Source organism: Schistocerca piceifrons, chromosome 2, assembly GCF_021461385.2.
Source record: "Schistocerca piceifrons isolate TAMUIC-IGC-003096 chromosome 2, iqSchPice1.1, whole genome shotgun sequence".
Lineage (NCBI taxonomy): Eukaryota > Metazoa > Arthropoda > Insecta > Orthoptera > Acrididae > Schistocerca > Schistocerca piceifrons.
The window spans coordinates 1,121,086,029-1,121,105,085 of record NC_060139.1 but is presented as its reverse complement, the minus strand read 5'-3'; the positions used below and the strand labels follow the sequence as shown (position 1 = coordinate 1,121,105,085).

Here is a 19,057-nt window from a genome sequence, read left to right as displayed (position 1 = left end):
AACATTTAGAAGATTAGGATTACTAAAGAGACTATCTACAACTATACTTGTCTGTCCTCTTTTGGAGTATTCTGCATGGTGTGGGATCCTTACCAGATAGGACTGACAGAGGACATCATTTAAAAGTTCAAAGAAGGGCAGCTCATTTTGTTTTATTGGGAAACAGGAAAGTGCATGCCACAGATATCGCATGTGAATTGGGGTGGCAGTCATTAAAGCAAAAGCATTTTGCTGGAGCAGGTTCTTAAAATTTCAATCATCAACTTTCTCCTCCGAATGTGAAAATATTTTGTTAGAGCCCTCTTACATAGGGAGAAATGATCATTGTAATAAAATAAGAGGAATCAGAGCTTGTATGGAAATATTGAAGTGTTTGGTTTTCCTCAAATGCTGTAGGGGGGTGGAATGGTAGATAAATAGGTTGAGGGTGGTTCTCTGAACCCTCTGCCAGCATTTAATTGTGAATTACAGACTAGTCATGCAGATATAGATAGTGTATATAGGCTTTCAATATTGTGCACTGATTCTCTAATTTTATACATTGCTCAAATACTTTCGTGGCACTTTGGAGTGACCCCTTTAAAATAACACTTTACCAGTCTTCTTAATATGTATTTCGGTAACCAGGTTGATAAGAAGTTACAACAATACTCTCTTATTACTCCCCAGTTTTGGGTTATATTAATGAACAAGATCGCCGCAGTGTTCCATAACAATTACGGGCTGAAGTTTGCTGCTGATGGAGCCAATATGATTTTCTGTGTTTCTGAGCATACAGGTTGTGTACGCTGTTTGGAGTCTGGTGTATGCTGAATCAAATGTTTTTATTGTTGTGATCTTCCATCTGAAGATTGGTTTCATGGAGTTGCCCATGCTAGCTTATCCTGTGTGAACCTCTTCACCTCTGTGTAACTAATGCAGTGTAGAATAACTTGAACTTGCTTACTGCAGTCAGTTTTTGGTCTCCTACAGTTGTTACCCCCATTACATTCACAGATGACCACATATTGTGGAAATTGCATATTGTAATGTAGGATGCAATAATAATGTACGGAAAGTTTCTGTTGAAAATTACGAATTATTTAGGAATAAAGGAGATGGCTCACCAAAAGGCAGAAGCACTGTCTCATCGATAGACACAAGAACAAAAGGTATGTAGAATGAGATTTTCACCATGCAGTGGAGTGTGCACTGATATGAAACTTCCTGGCAGATTAAAACTGTGTGCCGGACCAAGAGTCAAACTTGGGACCTTTGCCTTTTGTGGGCAAGTGCTCTACCATCTGAGCTATCCATGCACGACTCACGACCCGTCCTCACAGCTTTACTTCCACCAGTACCTCGCCTTCTACCTTCCAAACTAAAAGGTACGTTGCTTGGCGAGCTTCCAGAATGCACTTTCTTTTTCTAGCTGTAGGGAAAACATGCGCGCGCGCACACGCACACGCACACACACACACACACACACACACACACACACACACACACACACACTCACATGCGCATGTCTCCTTATGCTGTGGTCGCTCAACTGCCAGCTCTTTACTGGCCCACGGTGAGTGTTCTGGAGTGAGGTGGGGCTTTAGAGTAGGGTAGGATGGGGTGGGTTGAGGCAATGTGAGAGATGGAGAGAGATGGGAGGGGTTTGGAGGGAAGCATTTGGTGGCTCGTGGGAGAGTGGGGAGCCATCTGTGGGCTAGCTAGGGGTGCAGGTAGAGGGGTCAGGCGACAGACAGCTGGGCACTCATAGACTAGGGTGTGACGTGAGATAACAGCACACAACTAGCTGATTTGGGTGGGGGCGAGAGGGGGGGGAGCGGCGTGTGTGTGTGTGTGTGGGGGGGGGGGGGGGGGGCAGGGGGGCTGGGAGTTAACTTGGATTTAGGCCAGGAAGCAAAGGATGTGCTGTAAGTATGGCTACGAAAGTTGAGTATTCTTAAATAAGATCACCTGGTGCCAATGTATTGGAAAGTAACTGGCACACAAAGTGCAATTGTGGCTTCTTTTTCTTTATGAATTTTGAATAGTCTGCAGAGAAAATTGAATTAGGAGGATCAGGCATTTGTGTGGGTCTAGGAAAGTAAATTGTAGAGCCAGATAAAAGGCGCGCAAGACAGGAGGGGTACTACTACTCATCACTGCTGTATCGTGCTACTAGTACGTGTCAGCGTGAGTGCACCGAGAGTGGTGTTGCCGTACATGCGTCTTTAAATTGGTCACCGACTGATCATTGCAGGCTGGCTGCTGGATTCCATCTCTGGGAGCCAAGCGTGCGGCGCGGTCCCTGCCGTGCCATCTGCTGATGACTCGCACATATATAAGTGTGGAACAGTGCTGACTGACTCTCTGTGTGATTCTAGTTTGTAATGTGCACATCAGTGTTCTGTGTCTTGTTGAGTCCTTAGAGGCATATTGTTTGGAGGTTATTATTAAAGCCATATTTGTGCGACTTGGATCACACTTCAGTATTTATTTATTTATTTAATTATTTATTTATTTCTTGTTCCATAGATACAGTTAGTGAGTCAATCACAAGGATATAGAACGTGTCAAATTGTACAGGTTTCAATTTAAACTTATTATAAATACAAGGGCAATTCAATGGCAAATTGTACATAGTTTAAGTAAGACATACTATAAATACAGTAACAGATACACTGTCAGCTAGACAACATAACAACCGTTTGACAGAAAAAGGAGTTTCAAATAAAGGTTAAAGATAAGAGCACAAAGTTAAATCAGATATTAGGCCTACAAGAGTAAATACATGTACAGCCAATCTGTTGTTGCAAAAAGTGTGCTAATGCCCAAATGCACAATAAAATCAATTGAACTACTTGTAGACACAATAAGTTTAGTGATGGTATACATTTTATTTCAGGTATTCATCCACAATATAATAAGATTTCTCTGTCAGGTAATCTTTGAGAACTAGTTTAAATTTTGGCAGTTCTGTATGAACACATTTGATATGTAGTGGTAGAGCATTGAACAACTTAATGCTGGAGTAGTAAACTCCTTTTTGTACCAGAGTGAGACGTTTCATTTCTAAATGTAGATTGTTTTTGTTTCTGGTGTTATAACCATGGAATTTACTGTTGTCTTGGTAGATGGAATAATTTTTGCACACAAAGGTCAGCAAGGAAAAAATAAACTGTGAGGCAGTTGTTAGGATACCTATCTTCTGAAACAAGTGCCTGCAAGAGTGTCTTTGATGGACCTCACACATTATTCTGATTGCTTTTTTTTGGATGGTGAAAACTTTTTTTGCAAGTGGTTGGTTCCCCCAGAATATGATAGCATATGACATCAATGAATGGAAGTTGCCAAAGTAGGCAACCTTAATAGAGTCAACTTCAGCCACTGAAGAAATTACCCGTAATGAAAATGTTGCCGAGCTAAGTTTTTTACATAGATGAAGAATGTGAACTGACCAATTACATTTACTGTCTATGTAAGCACCCAGGAATTTTGTGTCTTCAACTTTCTGTATTGGCTGATCTCTACATTTTATGTCAATTTCATCGGGATTACTTTGTGATGTATGGAACCTCATATAATGAGTTTTATCTGCATTGAGTGAGAGACCATTTGAGGAGAACCAATTTAAGATGTCATTAAAAACAGTATTTGTAGTTTTTTCAAGATCATCATCAATCAAATCGTCAATTAGAATTGTGGTATCATCGGCAAACAGGGTAAATTTGCTGTTTGTCTCAGAACAAAGAGGAAGATCATTAATAAAGATGAGGAAAAGCAGTGGGCCCAAAACGGAGCCTTGAGGCACACCACACGTTATCGTGCCCCATTCAGACGAGGCAGGTTCTCCAGAAGAGCCATTTAGCATTACAGTCTGCTTCCAATCCTGTAGATATGATTGTAGCCACAAGCCAACAGTACCACCTAAACCATAGTATTCTGCCTTTTTCCAAAGAATTTGGTGGTTTACACAGTCAAAGGCTTTCATAAGATCGCAAAAAATACCCACTGGAGACATTTTTTTGTTAATGGCTTCCAGAACTTGGTTGCTGAAAGAGAATATTGCCTGTTCACTACAAAGACCGGCACGAAAACCAAACTGATTTTTGCTTAAGATACTATGGTAGTTGAGATGGTCTACAATCCTCCTGTGCATGAGTTTTTCTAGAATTTTCGAGAAAGTAGTTAATAGGGATATTGGACGATAGTTTGTAACAATGCTTTTATCCCCTTTTTTAAAGAGAGGAATCACTACAGCCAACTTAAGTCTGTCAGGGACAATCCCATCTTGTAGGGATGCATTGTATATGTTGCATAAGACGGGACTAACAAATTTATAACAGTGTTTCAGTATTTTACTAGAAATATTGTCCACACCAGCAGAATTTTTATTTTTTAATGATCTAATTACTCTTATGACTTCGCTTACAGTAACTGGAGATAAGGATAACTGTGGGATTCTGTTGCTAATAGCTTTCTGTAGGAGGGACAATGATTCTTCCATGGAACCATTACAGCCTGTCTTCTCTGCTGCTCTCAAAAAGTGGTTATTAAATATTTCTGCAACCAACTCAGGTTTCTTAATGATACTGTCCCCTGTTTTAATCTCTACCTGAGACATGTTTCCTGTTGTCCTGCCAGTTTCCCTCTTTATTACATTCCATATAGTTTTAATTTTATTTTCTGAGCTTTCAATTTCTGATTTTATGCACATATTTTTAGATTTATTTATAATCTTCTTGAGAATGCTACAGTAAAGTTTGTAGTGTTGTCGTTTCTTTGGATCATTACAAGTCCTGAGAGAACTTTATAACATCCTCTTTGTTCTACAAGATGTTGTTATCCCTGTAGTGATCCAAGACTTCTTGGCATTGCCTATATGACTATTTCTAACTACTTTTTTGGGAAAGATGGACTCAAATACAGACATGAATTCATTTAAAAATGAATTGTACTTTTTGTTTACATCTGTTTCCTTATAAACTCGGCTCCAGTCTATCTATTTTAGGCTATCATTGAATTTTTTAAGGCCCTGTTCATTTATTATCCTAACAGATTTCCAAGAATGCTCGGAATTGTTGCACACACTGATGTAATTGAGCCTAAGCAATTGACCACCATGATCAGAAAGGCCAAGGATTGGATGTACAGTGATCTCATTCCATGTAGACTTATCTATAAATATATTATCTATCAGACTTTTACTGTTAACAGTAACCTGAGTTGGGAAATCTACTATTGCCATCAGATTATAAGACTCCATTAAATGTACTAAATCAGCTTTACTATTGCTCTCATTTAGGAAATCAACATTAAAGTCACCAGAAATTATCAAGTTCTTGGACTTTGAGTACAGTATGGATAATGAAGAATCTAAGTGCTTAAGAAATACATTCAAATTCCCTGAGGGAGATCTATACAGTGCTAACACTACAGCCATGAAGTCATTTACAGTAATCTCAACACCACATACTTCAATTTGTTGCTCTATACAATGGCTCTTTAAATCTAATGCATTGTAAGATATGTTGTTTTTTACATAAATTACCACTCCACATTCTTCCATGATGGTTCTTGAGTAATGCGCTGCCTGACACACAGTATTACTTGGTTAGTACATCACCACAAACATATGCACCGGGAATGTACATCCTTTGACAGTTTGCTATGTCTCTCTCTTCTAGGACTGACATGGTAGCTGCCTTGCATTTCTTAATGACTCTGACCTTGTCAACCACAAACCGAATCTTAGTACAGTCATGATTTCCCTGAAGAGATTACATGACAGCAGAGACTTGTAAAATTGTGTTACCCATTTCTCTAGCCAGTGAAGATTCATTCTATACCTTCAGATACAGTGTCATGTAGGAGTAGAACAGCAAGAAATACGGAGCTCCTCTAACAGTAATGACAGTTTATCACCTCCCAACACTACATGTGCCAATGTTTCAGTGCATTTTTGAATATGTTTGTTAACAGATTCATCAACACAACAAAAATTTACGATCTCAGTAGCATCTTATTTCTTAACTCATACTTTACTATTCATCAGAATCTTCATTGCTGCTCTTTGATTTGTCAGAGCTCCCTGCTGTACTTTGTTTTATTTCATTGTTAGAATTAGTTGAAATACCACCTACCGTATTTACTCAAATCTAAGCCGCACTCAAACCTGAAAAATGAGACTCGAAATAAAGGAAGGAAAAAAAAAATTCCTGAATCTAAGCTGCACCTGAAATTTGAGACTCGAAGTTCAAGGGGAGAGAAAAGTTTTAGGCCGCACCTCCAAATCGAAACAAAGTCGGTCCATTGTAATATGAGACACAACTTAGGTCGAATGATTGACGATACAGCTACAGTAGTTTGGTTCGAGTCGTAAGCTTAGCAGTTAAGCTTTACCAGGTAGCCTTTGCTATGCGTCGGGCGCTCCGTCCGTATTTATACTGGTACCCTTCCTTTTTCACATGCATCGTCTGGTTTGAATCGATTGCTTATTTTGCTTTGATCTGATAAGTGCCGTTTTCCTTGTTATAGGCGTTTATGTCACTCTAAGCTGAAAATGCATTACTGTACTGTGTCATGCATTGTTTGTCGCATTCTGATAGTGCGTGTTTGCGGACTGTCGTCGCTCGCGGCATGGCTTGCCTTTGTGCACGCTACCGCCGCCTACAATTAAAAAAAAAAAAAAAAAAAGAGAGAGAGAGAGAGAAATCATCTCATTAGTGGAACAATGGCAAGAGACTACTATTTCTTGTTACTTACACTGCTGCTTTCTTTGATAATGATCAACAAGAACCAAATAATAGACTGCGTATGATAGAACATGTTCTGAACGAGAGTTAGGTGAAAATTTTTCTCCATTTGAAAATCTTTGCGGCCGCTTCTTTAGTACATCAAATTCTGCACAGAAATTAGAGTCATCTTAGATTTAAAAATCTAGTCAGTTGCCGTGCTTCATTTCTGACTGTATCACTATTAGGCATTAGAATAATACGAATATAAACATGACACGATACGTATATTCTTCCGCGTTTGCTGTTGTCTGACTCTAGTTTCGTAGTTTATTAGGCAGACAGGATTTAAATAAGATAGCAGCAAACACGAAAGAATACGTGGCAAAATGTTTATATTCGTATTACTCTTATGATGAAGAGAATACTGCATGTGATTCACATTTCATCAGGTTCCTATTAGCAACCATCTCTTCTCACAGGTAGGAAAAAATTCAGAACGTAGAATTGGCCATATTGACAAACATCCCAAACAGTCTTGCCAGTCGGATTTTCGTAATACATTGAAGTTCTGCTACATTCGAAGATGAACAATTCGGAATTTGTATTTACTTCGTTGGATAATGTATGAAAATTGTCTTCCACCTTTTTTTTTAATTTATTTACTGACGCAGAGGTTTTGGCGCCAGTATTTATCTTTGTGCCTACGAAGCATGCCTGTGTAGCGCTACATATATTCGACGGCAGAAGTTAGTTGTGGCAGCACCTACCGACATTTTTTAGAACTTCCACTTGCTTTGCACTCGAATCTAAGCCGCAGGTGGTTTTTTGGATTACAAAAACCGGAAAAAAAGTGCGGCTTAGATTTGAGTAAATACGGTACATCCTCTCCTTTGGATTCAACTTCTTAAGTATTATCTTTCAAGTCAACACCTGCTAATCTGTGAGACCGAAATGATGAGCCATACTACTCTATTTCACTGTGCCTGTTTGTTTCATTTGTATAACATTTTATTCCATCATAGATGCTGCACTTACAGTTTCATATATGCATTGCAGCAGCAGACACAATAAAAGTAGCAATCAGCAGTGCTTAGTTTGTTGAATGGGTAAAAAATATGCCATTGTCCCAGTTCCACATATCCCCAAAATTTGATTCTGCCAAATTCTGTACTCTCTGAAATCAAATGTTTAATCCAAAGATGAAAGTGAACAAGTTTGACGCCGTATTGCTAATATTGTTTATTACTCATCTTGCTGAATGAAATGCATACCATGTCCTTTCTGAAAGGTTTGCAGAATTAATGCACATACCAGTTTTCTAAAAACTTACATTGAGATTGTGCTCTCCTCCCTCTTGTACAAATTAGTAGAGCCCTTCGGATTACTCCACAATATGCCTCTTGGCAAGGTGGTAACGACAGTATTATCAAATGATAGATTGGCACTCACTGTATAGTGTAGAAGTTGTGTTGCAGGCAGGGGAAAAAAAAAAAAAAATACACCACCTATTAAACACGTAAGCTTTTGGTGCAACCCCCCCCCCTTCCCACACACACACACACACACACACACACACACACACATGCGCGCAAATGCAGATCACACATACATGACCACTGTCTCTGGCTGCTAGGGCCAGACTGGGAGCAAGTGCGCATCATGGGAGAAACAACGGTCGTGTGTGTGTGTGAGTGTGTGTGTGTGTGTGTGTGTGTGTGTGTGTGTGTGTTTTGACCACTTTGGAAAAAGACTTTCTGATCGAAAGCTTATGTGTTTAGTAGTCTTTTTTGTTGTGCTTGTCTGTGACCTAACATCTCCTGTATACAGTGAATAGCAATGTATCTTTTTTATAATATGGTCATTATTCCAGCCTAGATTTTCTATTGTTTGTTTCCTTTTAAGACCTTATAAAGACAGTTACTGACAATTTCTTTTTTCTTATTGGAGAAAAGTAAAACCATATGGGGGCCAGACGTAGATTGTAAATGAATATGGAATAGAGTATTTTTATTTCCCCTGTATGCAGTGTCAATAACGTCACCTCACACACTTAATTTCTGGCAGCACCTCCTTCTCAACACATGACTGTCCCCCACCACCTCACCATAGTCTTCAAGTAATATCCTATAGCACTTCTGGGTGGACAAATAGATGAAGGATGTAGTTTAAAACAGTATAACTAAACTTAAAAGTCAAACTGCCCTTTTATAGAGACTGCCATCATTATTTAAATATAATAAACAACATCAAAACAGTCAAAAGAATTTTTTTTTTTTTCAAAAGAGCAGAAAATTGTAGTGAAATTCATGAAAGGATTGTTTTAAATTGTTATATCTTAAATCAATAAGTATGTCAGCATTTCCCAGGATTTTCTGGCTTAATTAAGACTAGGTCATGCCACCACAGTGGTCAGACAGTGGACCTGCCTTCGAGAGGACAACGGACCCGAGTCCCATCGGGCCATCAAAATTTGGGTTTTCCTTGATTTCCCTAAAGGATTTAAGACAAATGCTGGGATGGTTCCTTTGAAAAAGATGACATTCGGCTGAGGAAGCTAATTTCTGTGGCACGTCTGATGACACAGTGCTGGTGGAAGCACGAGTATTTCAGAGCACACCATTCATTGCACATTGTTAAACATAGGGCTCTGCTGCTGACAACCCCCGTATGTTCCCATGTTGACAACACTGCTGAATTACAATTTCTGTGGCTCAGGAGCATTGAGATTGGGCAGTGAATCAATAGAAATGTGTCATCTGGTTGAATCATTCGTGTTTCGCATTACACCTGCTTGACGGTTTTGTGCACATACACCGTCAACAGAGTGAATTGGTGCTTGAAAGGTGCACTTTGCTACAGACTTAGGCCAGTGGGAGCAATATTATGCTATGGAGGACATTCACCTGGTCTTCTGTGGGTCCAGTGGTAGTAACTGAAGGCTCCATAACAGCTTTGTTCTGTGTGAACATTATTGTGCACTGTCCACACCCTGTCTCTAATGAAGGTGACATGTTTCAACAATATGACTTTCAGTGTCACGAGGCCAGAATCAAATTCACCCCTTCTGAATCTGATGGAATACATCTGTGATGCTATCAGATACCAGTTCTGCACCCAGAAACCACTGATCTCCAATTTATGGGAATTACATGACCTGTGCTTAGACATGCGGTGCTGCATAATGCTGGGAACATACCTCACATAATGCTGGGAACATACCTGAAATTTGTTGAACTTGTCCCACACAAAATCACTGCTGTATTGTGTTCCAACAGTGGACAAACACATTATCAAACAGGAGGTCATAGTGTTTTGTCTCATCAGTTTATATATTCAATGCTTGAATGAAAGGTGTGCTCTTTTCCTTTTTTCTGCCATTGCATGTATGTGTAAAGCAGGATGTTCTACCATTTGGGCTTGTTTATATGAAGGCTGTCAGCGTTAACCACCTGCACAGATACTAAATGCTCCTTTTGTGAAGACCTTTTATCTTGAGAACACTTTTAACTTTGTTTCACAAATGGCAGCACAGTTTCAAGAAAGCTTCTTAATTTAATGTAATAGTTAAAATAATACCTTTAGCAAAAGATGTGTGCGTTGGAGTGGGGAAAAAGATTGGAGATGTATGTAGTTTAATTTTCGTAAATTGTTAAGAAGGTTAACAGCTTGGCATGCTAAGATAAATTCAGACATTCTCCAAAAGGAGAGAAAAAGATTAATTTAACAGAATCAGTGAGGTATACAAATATAACAACAGACTTGTAGAACCATTATTTTGTAGGTTAGATTAGATTAGATTCAGCTTTTGTTCCAAGACCCAAAACATGAGATGATTCTCATGGGTGAGTAACATGCCAGAAAGTATAACATAAAAAATATAAAACATTTGAATACCCTGATCATTTGTCAGGAGATTGTCAAACTAGGTGAATACAATACAAACTGGAACAGCTTTTTTTTCAGAATTGATACGCTGTCAGACTGAAATATTGTTATGCACTATTAATAAATTTATCAAACAAAAAGTACATAATCTTGACTGTTATGACAAAGTGCTCTCAGAACTGAAATCTAACAGACATTCTTATTTAAGCTGGCCTAACAGCCACTGTTAAGATATTCATCTATAGAGTAGGATGAGTTGCCTATCAAAAAGTCTTTCAAACTCTGTTTAAACCATGCTTTATCTGATACCAAGTTTTTAATGGTGTCTTTCTTCCACAGATAAATTGTGTTGTAATGCGAGGTTTTAATGAAGATGAAGTGTGCAGTTTTGTGGAGTTAACAAAAGAGAAAAATGTTGATGTAAGATTTATTGAGTACATGCCTTTCAGCGGCAACAAATGGAATGATGGGAAGATGGTCTCATTTAATGAAATGCTCCAAATAATTAGAAAGCAGTGGCCTAATTTTGATCCTCTTCCCAATGGGCCCAATGATACCTCAAAGGTACATGCAGTATTACATATGAACATACATTGAAAATAATTTAATGTTTATGACTTACTACCAATCACAAGAATACTTCACATCTGCTGGTGGTATGAGAGATGGACTGGTTTAGTTACATATTTCTCATCCCATTCAGTAAGTCTGTCCTGGCCTGGGTTTCTCTGCAGCTTTTCTGCAACTCTCCCCATTTCCTAAACCTTGACAAGCCTTTTCTTTCTTCCCTTTTCCTTCCCCTTCATTGTTTCTGCCAGAAGAAGAAGCCACTGGCTCCGAAAGCTTGCACATTTCCATAACTTTAAGGGGAGTTAGAAGGGGAAAACACTCTTTTTCACTTTTTTGGGTTTTTATCTGATTATAAAATTTGCAATTTTCCAAATAAAATGATATGTATATTACTTATAAACTTGCGTGGGAAGTATTTTATTTTATTTTCTAAAATATAATCTACACCAGTTGAAAATGTTAAAATTTTTACATGCATTACTTCAAGACCTAATAAAATCGGTAATTTTTTATATACAGGGTAGACCATTGATCGTGACCAGGCCAAATTTCTCACGAAATAAGTGTTAAACGAAAAAACTACAAAGAACGAAATTTGTCTAGCTCGAAGGGGGAAACCAGCTGGCGCAATGGTTGGCCTGCTATAAGGCACTGCCATAGCTCAAACTGATATCAACTGTGTTTTTTAAAATAGGAACCCCATTTTCTATTATGAATTCGTGTAATACATAATATCTTAGAAGAAAGATTAAGAAAAGGCAAACCTACATTTCTAGCATTTGTAGACTTAGAGAAAGCTTTTGACAATGTTGACTGGAATACTTTCTTTCAAATTCTAAAGGTGGCAAGGGTAAAATACAGGGAGCGAAAGGCTATTTACAATTTGTACAGAAACCAGATAGCAGTTATAAGAGTCGAGGGACATGAAAGGGAAGCAGTGGTTGGGAAGGGAGTAAGACAGGGTTGTAGCCTCTCCCCGATGTTGTTCAATCTGTATATTGAGCAAGCAGTAAAGGAAACAAAAGAAAAATTCGGAGTAGGTATTAAAATTCATGGAGAAGAAATAAAAACTTTGAGGTTCGTCGATGACATTGTAATTCTGTCAGAGACAGCAAAGGACTTGGAAGAGCAGTTGAATGGAATGGACAGTGTCTTGAAAGGAGGATATAAGATGAACATCAACAAAAGCAAAACAAGGATAATGGAATGTAGTCTAATTAAGTCGGGTGATGCTGAGGGAATTAGATTAGGAAATGAGGCACTTAAAGTAGTAAAGGAGTTTTGCTATTTGGGAGCAAAATAACTGATGATGGTCGAAGTAGAGAGGATATAAAATGTAGGCTGGCAATGGCAAGGAAAGCGTTTCTGAAGAAGAGAAATTTGTTAACATCCAGTATTGATTTAAGTGTCAGGAAGTCATTTCTGAAAGTATTCGTATGGAGTGTAGCCATGTATGGAAGTGAAACATGGACGATAAATAGTTTGGACAAGAAGAGAATAGAAGCTTTCAAAATGTGGTGCTACAGAAGAATGCAGAAGATTAGATGGGTAGATCACATAACTAATGAGGAATTATTGAATAGGATTGGGGAGAAAAGAAGTTTGTGGCACAACTTGACCAGAAGAAGGGATCGGTTGGTAGGACATGTTCTGAGGCATCAAGGGATCACCAATTTAGTGTTGGAGGGCAGCGTGGAGGGTAAAAATCATAGAGGGAGACCAAGAGATGAATACACTAAGCAGATTCAGAAGGATGTAGGTTGCAGTAGGTACTGGGAGATGAAAAAGCTTGCACAGGATAGAGTAGCATGGAGAGCTGCATCAAACCAGTCTCAGGACTGAAGACCACAACAACAACAACGTAAAGAAATATGAATGTTTTAGTTGGACCACTTTTTTCGTTTTGTGATAGATGGCGCTGTAATAGTCACAAACATATGGCTCATAATTTTAGACGAACAGTTGGTAACAGGTAGGTTTTTTAAATTAAAATACAGAACGTAGGTACATTTGAACATTTTATTTCGGTTGTTCCAATGTGATACATGTACCTTTGTGAACTTATCATTTCCGAGAATGCATGTTGTTATGGCGTGATTACCTGTGAATACCACATTAATGCAATAAATGCTCAAAGTGATGTCTGTCAACCTCAATGCCTTTAGCAATACGTGTAACAACATTCCTCTCAACAGTGAGTAGTTCGCCTTCCGTAATGTTCGCACATGCATTGACAATGCACTGACACATGTTGTCAGGCATTGTCGGTGGATCACGATAGCAAATATCCTTCAACTTTCCCCACAGAAAGAAATCCGGGGACGTCAGATCCGGTGAACGTGCGGGCCATGGTATGGTGCTTTGACGACCAATCCACCTGTCATGAAATATGCTATTCAATACTGCTTCAACCGCACACAAACTATGTGCTGGACATCCATCATTTTGGAGGTACATCGCCATTTTGTCATGCAGTGAAACATCTAGTAGTAACATTGGTAGAACATTACGCAGGAAATCAGCATACATTGCACCATTTAAATTTCCATCGATAAAATGGGGGCCAATTATCCTTCCTCCCTTAATGCCACACCATACATTAACCTGCCAAGGTCGCTGCTGTTCCACTTGTCACTGCCATCGTAGATTTTCCGTTGCCCAATAGTGAATATTATGGTGGTTTAGGTTACCGCTGTTGGTGAATGATGCTTCATTGCTAAATAGAACGCATGCAAAAAATCTTTCATCGTCCCGTAATTTCTCTTATGCCCAGTGGCAGAACTGTACATGACATCCAAAGTCATCGCCATGCAGTTCCTGGTGCATAGAAATATGGTACGGGTGCAATTGATGTTGATGTAGCATTCTCAACACCGTCGTTTTTGAGATTCCCAATTCTCGCGCAATTTGTCTGCTACTGATGTGTGGATTAGCTGCCCCAGCAGCTAAAACACCTACTAGGGCATCATCATTTGTTGCAGGTCGTGGTTGATGTTTCACATGTGGCTGGACACTTCCTGTTTCCTTAAATAATGTAACTATCCAGCAAATGGTCCGGACACTTCGATGATGTCGTCCAGGATACCGAGCAGCATACATAGCACACGCCCCTTGGGCATTTTGATCACAATAGCCATACATCAACACGATATCAACCATTTCCGCAATTGGTAAACGGTACATTTTAACACGGGTAATGTATCACGAAGCAAATACCGTCCGCACTGGCGGAATGTTATGTGATACCACATACTTATATGTTTGTGACTATTACAGCAGCTGGCCAGAGTGGCCGAGCGATGCTAGGCGCTACAGTCTGGAAACGCGCGACCGCTACGGTCGCAGGTTCGAATCCTGCCTCGGGCATGGATGTGTGTGATGTCCTTAGGTTAGTTAGGTTTAAGTAGTTCTAAGTTCTAGGGGACTGATGACCTCAGAAGTTAAGTCCCATAGTGCTCAGAGCCATTTGAACCATTTTTGACTATTACAGCCCCATCTATCACAAAGCAAAAAAAGTGGTCCAGCTAAAACATTCATATTTCTTTACGTACTACATGAATATCTAATAAAAAATGGGGGTTCCTATTTTTTAAAAATGCAGTTGATATGAGTTTGACCTATGGCAGCGCTATCTAGCAGACCAACCATAGCGCTATCTGGTTTCTTCCTTCAAGCTAGACGAATTTCGTTCTTTGTAGTTTTTTCATTTGATGCTTATTTCGTGAGATATTTGGCCCGGTCACTATCAATGGACCACCCTGTAGAAAGCTGTGGATTGCTGTGTTATAAAGGTGAAATTATGTGTTTGTATTGGTAGCACAGTCAAAAATAGTATCGTATCTTTTCATAGTATAAACATGCTTTGTATATCAAAGTGCTAACGTTTTTCCGAGGAAAAGTGACGAATAGACTGGTAAATCTCTCAAAAAGTATGACTCCAAAATGAAGTGTTTTTAAGAAATGTGGGTTTCATGGTAATAAATTTTTGAATAAAGAGAAACATTGTGTTCAGCATGTGGTGTGTGAAGTTACAGACAATGAAATACTGGCAAACTCATGAGTATCTAGAGAAACACCCATTAGTGCTTCGAAGATTAAAATAAAACATAGTGATAACACAGTTATCTCAAAACAAAACTCATGTAAACGGTAGGTTAGGTTATATTCTGCTACATTTACACATCCTAACAGGGGTGTTATGTGAATGTGTGTGCTGTATGTATGTGGAGGGCCAGTTAGTTTACATGAAGACATTGAGGTATCAAATGGACTAGCCAGGAAACTTATCATTAATTCTGCCACTTGTAAATATACTCATTCATTTTGGAGTTCTGATAAGTGTAAAGATAATTATTTTAAAATAAATATTAGGTGGTTTTATGGATTGAGAGCTATTGGCAAAGGACACACTGCAGCAGAAACAATGTGTGTCGTGATGTATATGCCACGCCCACTTTGTAAAATGGACAAGTATGCAGGATTTATTGGAGCTGCTGTGAGATCTGCTGCATGTGAGTCAATTAAGGGTGCTGCAAATGAAGCTGCTGAAATAAACGATGGTATGATTGACATATCAGTAGCTTTTGGGGCACTTGGTAGAAGCGCAGCTGCAGTTCTAAGAATTCTGTTGCTACAGTGACCAGTGTGGATACTGGAAAGCTAATAGATTTCCAGATTTTAACCAAACATTGTTATAAGTATAAATCAGGGAATGAAGAAGGGCATATTTGTGACAGAAATTATGAAGGACAACTAGTCGTACGGAGGCCCGTGCAGCTGTTGAAATTTATAATCGATCTGTAAACTAAAGGGGAGTGTGTTACACTAAGTTCTTAAGTTATGCAGACTCAAATGCATATAACAGTGTAGTAGCCACTCAGCCTTATGGTGAGAAGCTTGTCACAGAAATGGAATGTGTTGGTCATGCCCAGAAGAGGATGGGTACCAGATTGAGGAAGTTGAAACAAAGTTTGAGAGACAAGACACTTTCAGGTGGTAAGACCATATGAAGCAGGCTGACAGACAACATGATTGATGAACTACAACAGTATTATGAGATTGCCATTAGAAATAATACTGAGGATTTGTTGAAAATGAAGCAGGCAGTATGGGCTACCTTCTTCCAGAGACTGTCAGCTGATGATAAACCAGTACACCATCTTTGCCCTCCTAGATCTGGTTCATGGTGCAATTACCGCAATGCCCAGTACTCAAACAGGTCATACAGCCATAAACATTCTATCCCAGCAGCAGTTGTGGATATCATAAAACCTGTTTACAGAGACCTGCCAATCCTGAATTATTGAAGAAGTGTCTGCATTGTCAGACTCAAAATCCCAATGAGTCGTTCAATAATCTTATAGTGTCAGTGTCATCGTAACTGCCGTCTGCGTCACATCTGCTGTGCAGCGAGCTACGCTAATTTAAGTATTAACTCTATTTTTCTTACTTGTCACTTCTTCTTCCGTGTGTTTTTGCTTTTAGGAAGCTTTAATTGTCGAGTGCTAGTAATAGTGTTCCATAGATTTTGTGTTTGTTTTGAATACAGTCAGAGAGAGTCCATTTAGTCAGCCATAGTGCCAGTAGTGCTAGTGTTTGTTTTGAATACAGTCCAGAGACAGGTAGTGCTATTTTCATTGTTTTCTACAGGAAGTGTCTAGTAACCACAGTTTAGTCAACTATCAGCCGCCTTTAGTGAATTAGCAGTCTAGTTATAAGTTGATTAACTCTCTACAGTAAATTGATTTCTTAGGACGGATAGGATGTGAGACTGCTGTGTACGGACACAGGAGGAGCTGGCCACTGTTCGCGAACAGCTGAACGTGTTGATGGCCGCGGTTAGCCGTCTTCAAGCAGTGGTGAGTCTGGTGCGTTGCATGGTACACCCCAGGTGTTACAAGCTTCACCCACTGACCCTGCTGTCGACACATCTTTGCGGGTACCAGGCGCGATTGGGCCACCCTCTTCCCCAGGGGAGTGGCGGGTTCAGCGGCGTTCGCGGCGCACGAGGCGGAGGGTCAGTGTGGAGGCTGGCCGTGTGGCATCGCCCGTTCTGCCTGTGAGTGGACATGTGGCCACTCCTTCAGCAAGGTCCGAGCAGGCACATGGGGGGAGGGGTTTATTAGTTATTGGGAGCTCCAACGTTAGGCGGGTGATGGAGCCCCTTAGGGAAATAGTGAAAAGGTCGGGGAAGAAGGACAGTGTTCACTCTGTCTGCTTGCCGGGGGTCTCATCTGAGATGTGGAGGAGGCCGTGCCAGCAGTGATACAGAGCACTGGGTGCACCCGACTGCAAATTGTTGCTCATGTCGGCACCAATGACTCCTGCCGTCTGGGTTCAGAGGTCATCCTCAGTTCGTACAGGCGGTTAGCGGAGTTGTTGAAGGCGGAAAGCCTCGCGGGGTGGAATCTGAGCTAGCTATTTGTAGTATCATTCCCAGAACCAATAGTGGTGGTCCTCTGGTTTGGAGCCGAGTGGAAGGCTTGAACCAGGGACTCAGACGATTCTGCGGAGATCTGGGGTGCAAATTTCTCGACCTCCGCTATCGGGTGGCAAAATGTAGGGTCCCCCTGAATAGGTCACGCGTGCACTACATGCAGGAAGCGGCTACAAGGGTAGCAGAGTATATGTGGAGTGCACATGTGGGTTTTTAGGTTAGAGAATTTCCTCGCTAGGCCCGACAAGACACCTCCTGAGATGCGGCAAGGTAGGAGTAGACAAAATGCAACAGGGAATAACAATACTAATGTGCTAATAGTAAACTGCAGGAGCGTCTATAGAAAGGTCCCAGAACTGCTCTCATTAATAAGTGGTCACAATGCCCACATAGTACTAGGGACAGAAAGTTGGCTGAAACCAGATGTAAACAGTATGAAATTCTAAACTCAGATTGGAATGTATACCGGAGAGACAGGCTGGACAGTGAAGGGGGAGGCATGTTTAAAGTGATAAGAAGTGCAATAGTATCGAAGGAAATTGACGGAGATTCAAAATGTGAAATAATTTGGGTGAAGGTCACGGTTAAAGCAGGCTCAGACATGGTAATTGGATGTCTCTATAGGCCCCCTGGCTCAGCAGCTGTTGTGGCTGAGCACCTGAAGGATAATTTGGAAAATATTTTGAGTAGATTTTCCCAACATGTTATAGTTCTGGGTGGAAATTTTAATTTGCCGGATATAGACTGGGAGACTCAAACTTTCATAACGGGTGGCAGGGACAAAGAATCCAGTGAAATTTTTTAAGAGCTTTATCTGAAAACTACCTTGAGCAGTTAAACAGAGAACCGACTCGTGGCGATAACATATTAGACCTTCTAGTGACAAACAGACCCGAACTATTTGAAACAGTTAATGCAGAACAGGGAATCAGTGATCATAAAGCGGTTACTGCATCGATGATTTCAGCCGTAAATAGAAATATTAAAAAAGGTACGAAGATTTTTCTGGTTAGCAAAAGTGACAAAAATCAGATTTCAGAGTACCTGATGGCTCAACACAAAAGTTTTGTTTTAAGTACAGATGGTGTAGAGGATCAGTGGACAAAGTTCAAAACCATCGTACAATATGCGTTAGATGAGTATGTGCCAAGTAAGATCGTAAGAGATGGAAAGAAGCCAGCGTGGTACAACAACCGAGTTAGAAAACTGCTGCGGAAGCAAAGGGAACTTCACAGCAAACATAAACATAGCCAACACCTTGCAGACAAACAAAAATTACGCGAAGCGAAATGTAATGTGAGGAGGGCCATGCGAGAGGCGTTAAATGAATTCGAAAGTAAAGTTCTATGTACTGACTTGGCAGAAAATCCTAAGAAATTTTGCTCTTATGTCAAAGCGGTAGGTGGATCAAAACAAAATGTCCAGACACTCTGTGACCAAAAAGGTACTGAAA

At 40.0% G+C, this 19,057-nt stretch overlaps 1 protein-coding gene across 1 annotated transcript in view; it reads left to right on the top strand.

The window, feature by feature from the left end:
- LOC124776179 (GTP 3',8-cyclase-like) overlaps positions 1-19,057 on the top strand; it is a 44,510-nt gene that overhangs the window by 11,921 nt on the left and 13,532 nt on the right. The window contains exon 4 of the mRNA XM_047251014.1: positions 10,938-11,162. Within this exon, the coding sequence (XP_047106970.1) occupies positions 10,938-11,162 (225 nt within the window). The remainder of the gene's footprint in view (positions 1-10,937; positions 11,163-19,057) is intronic.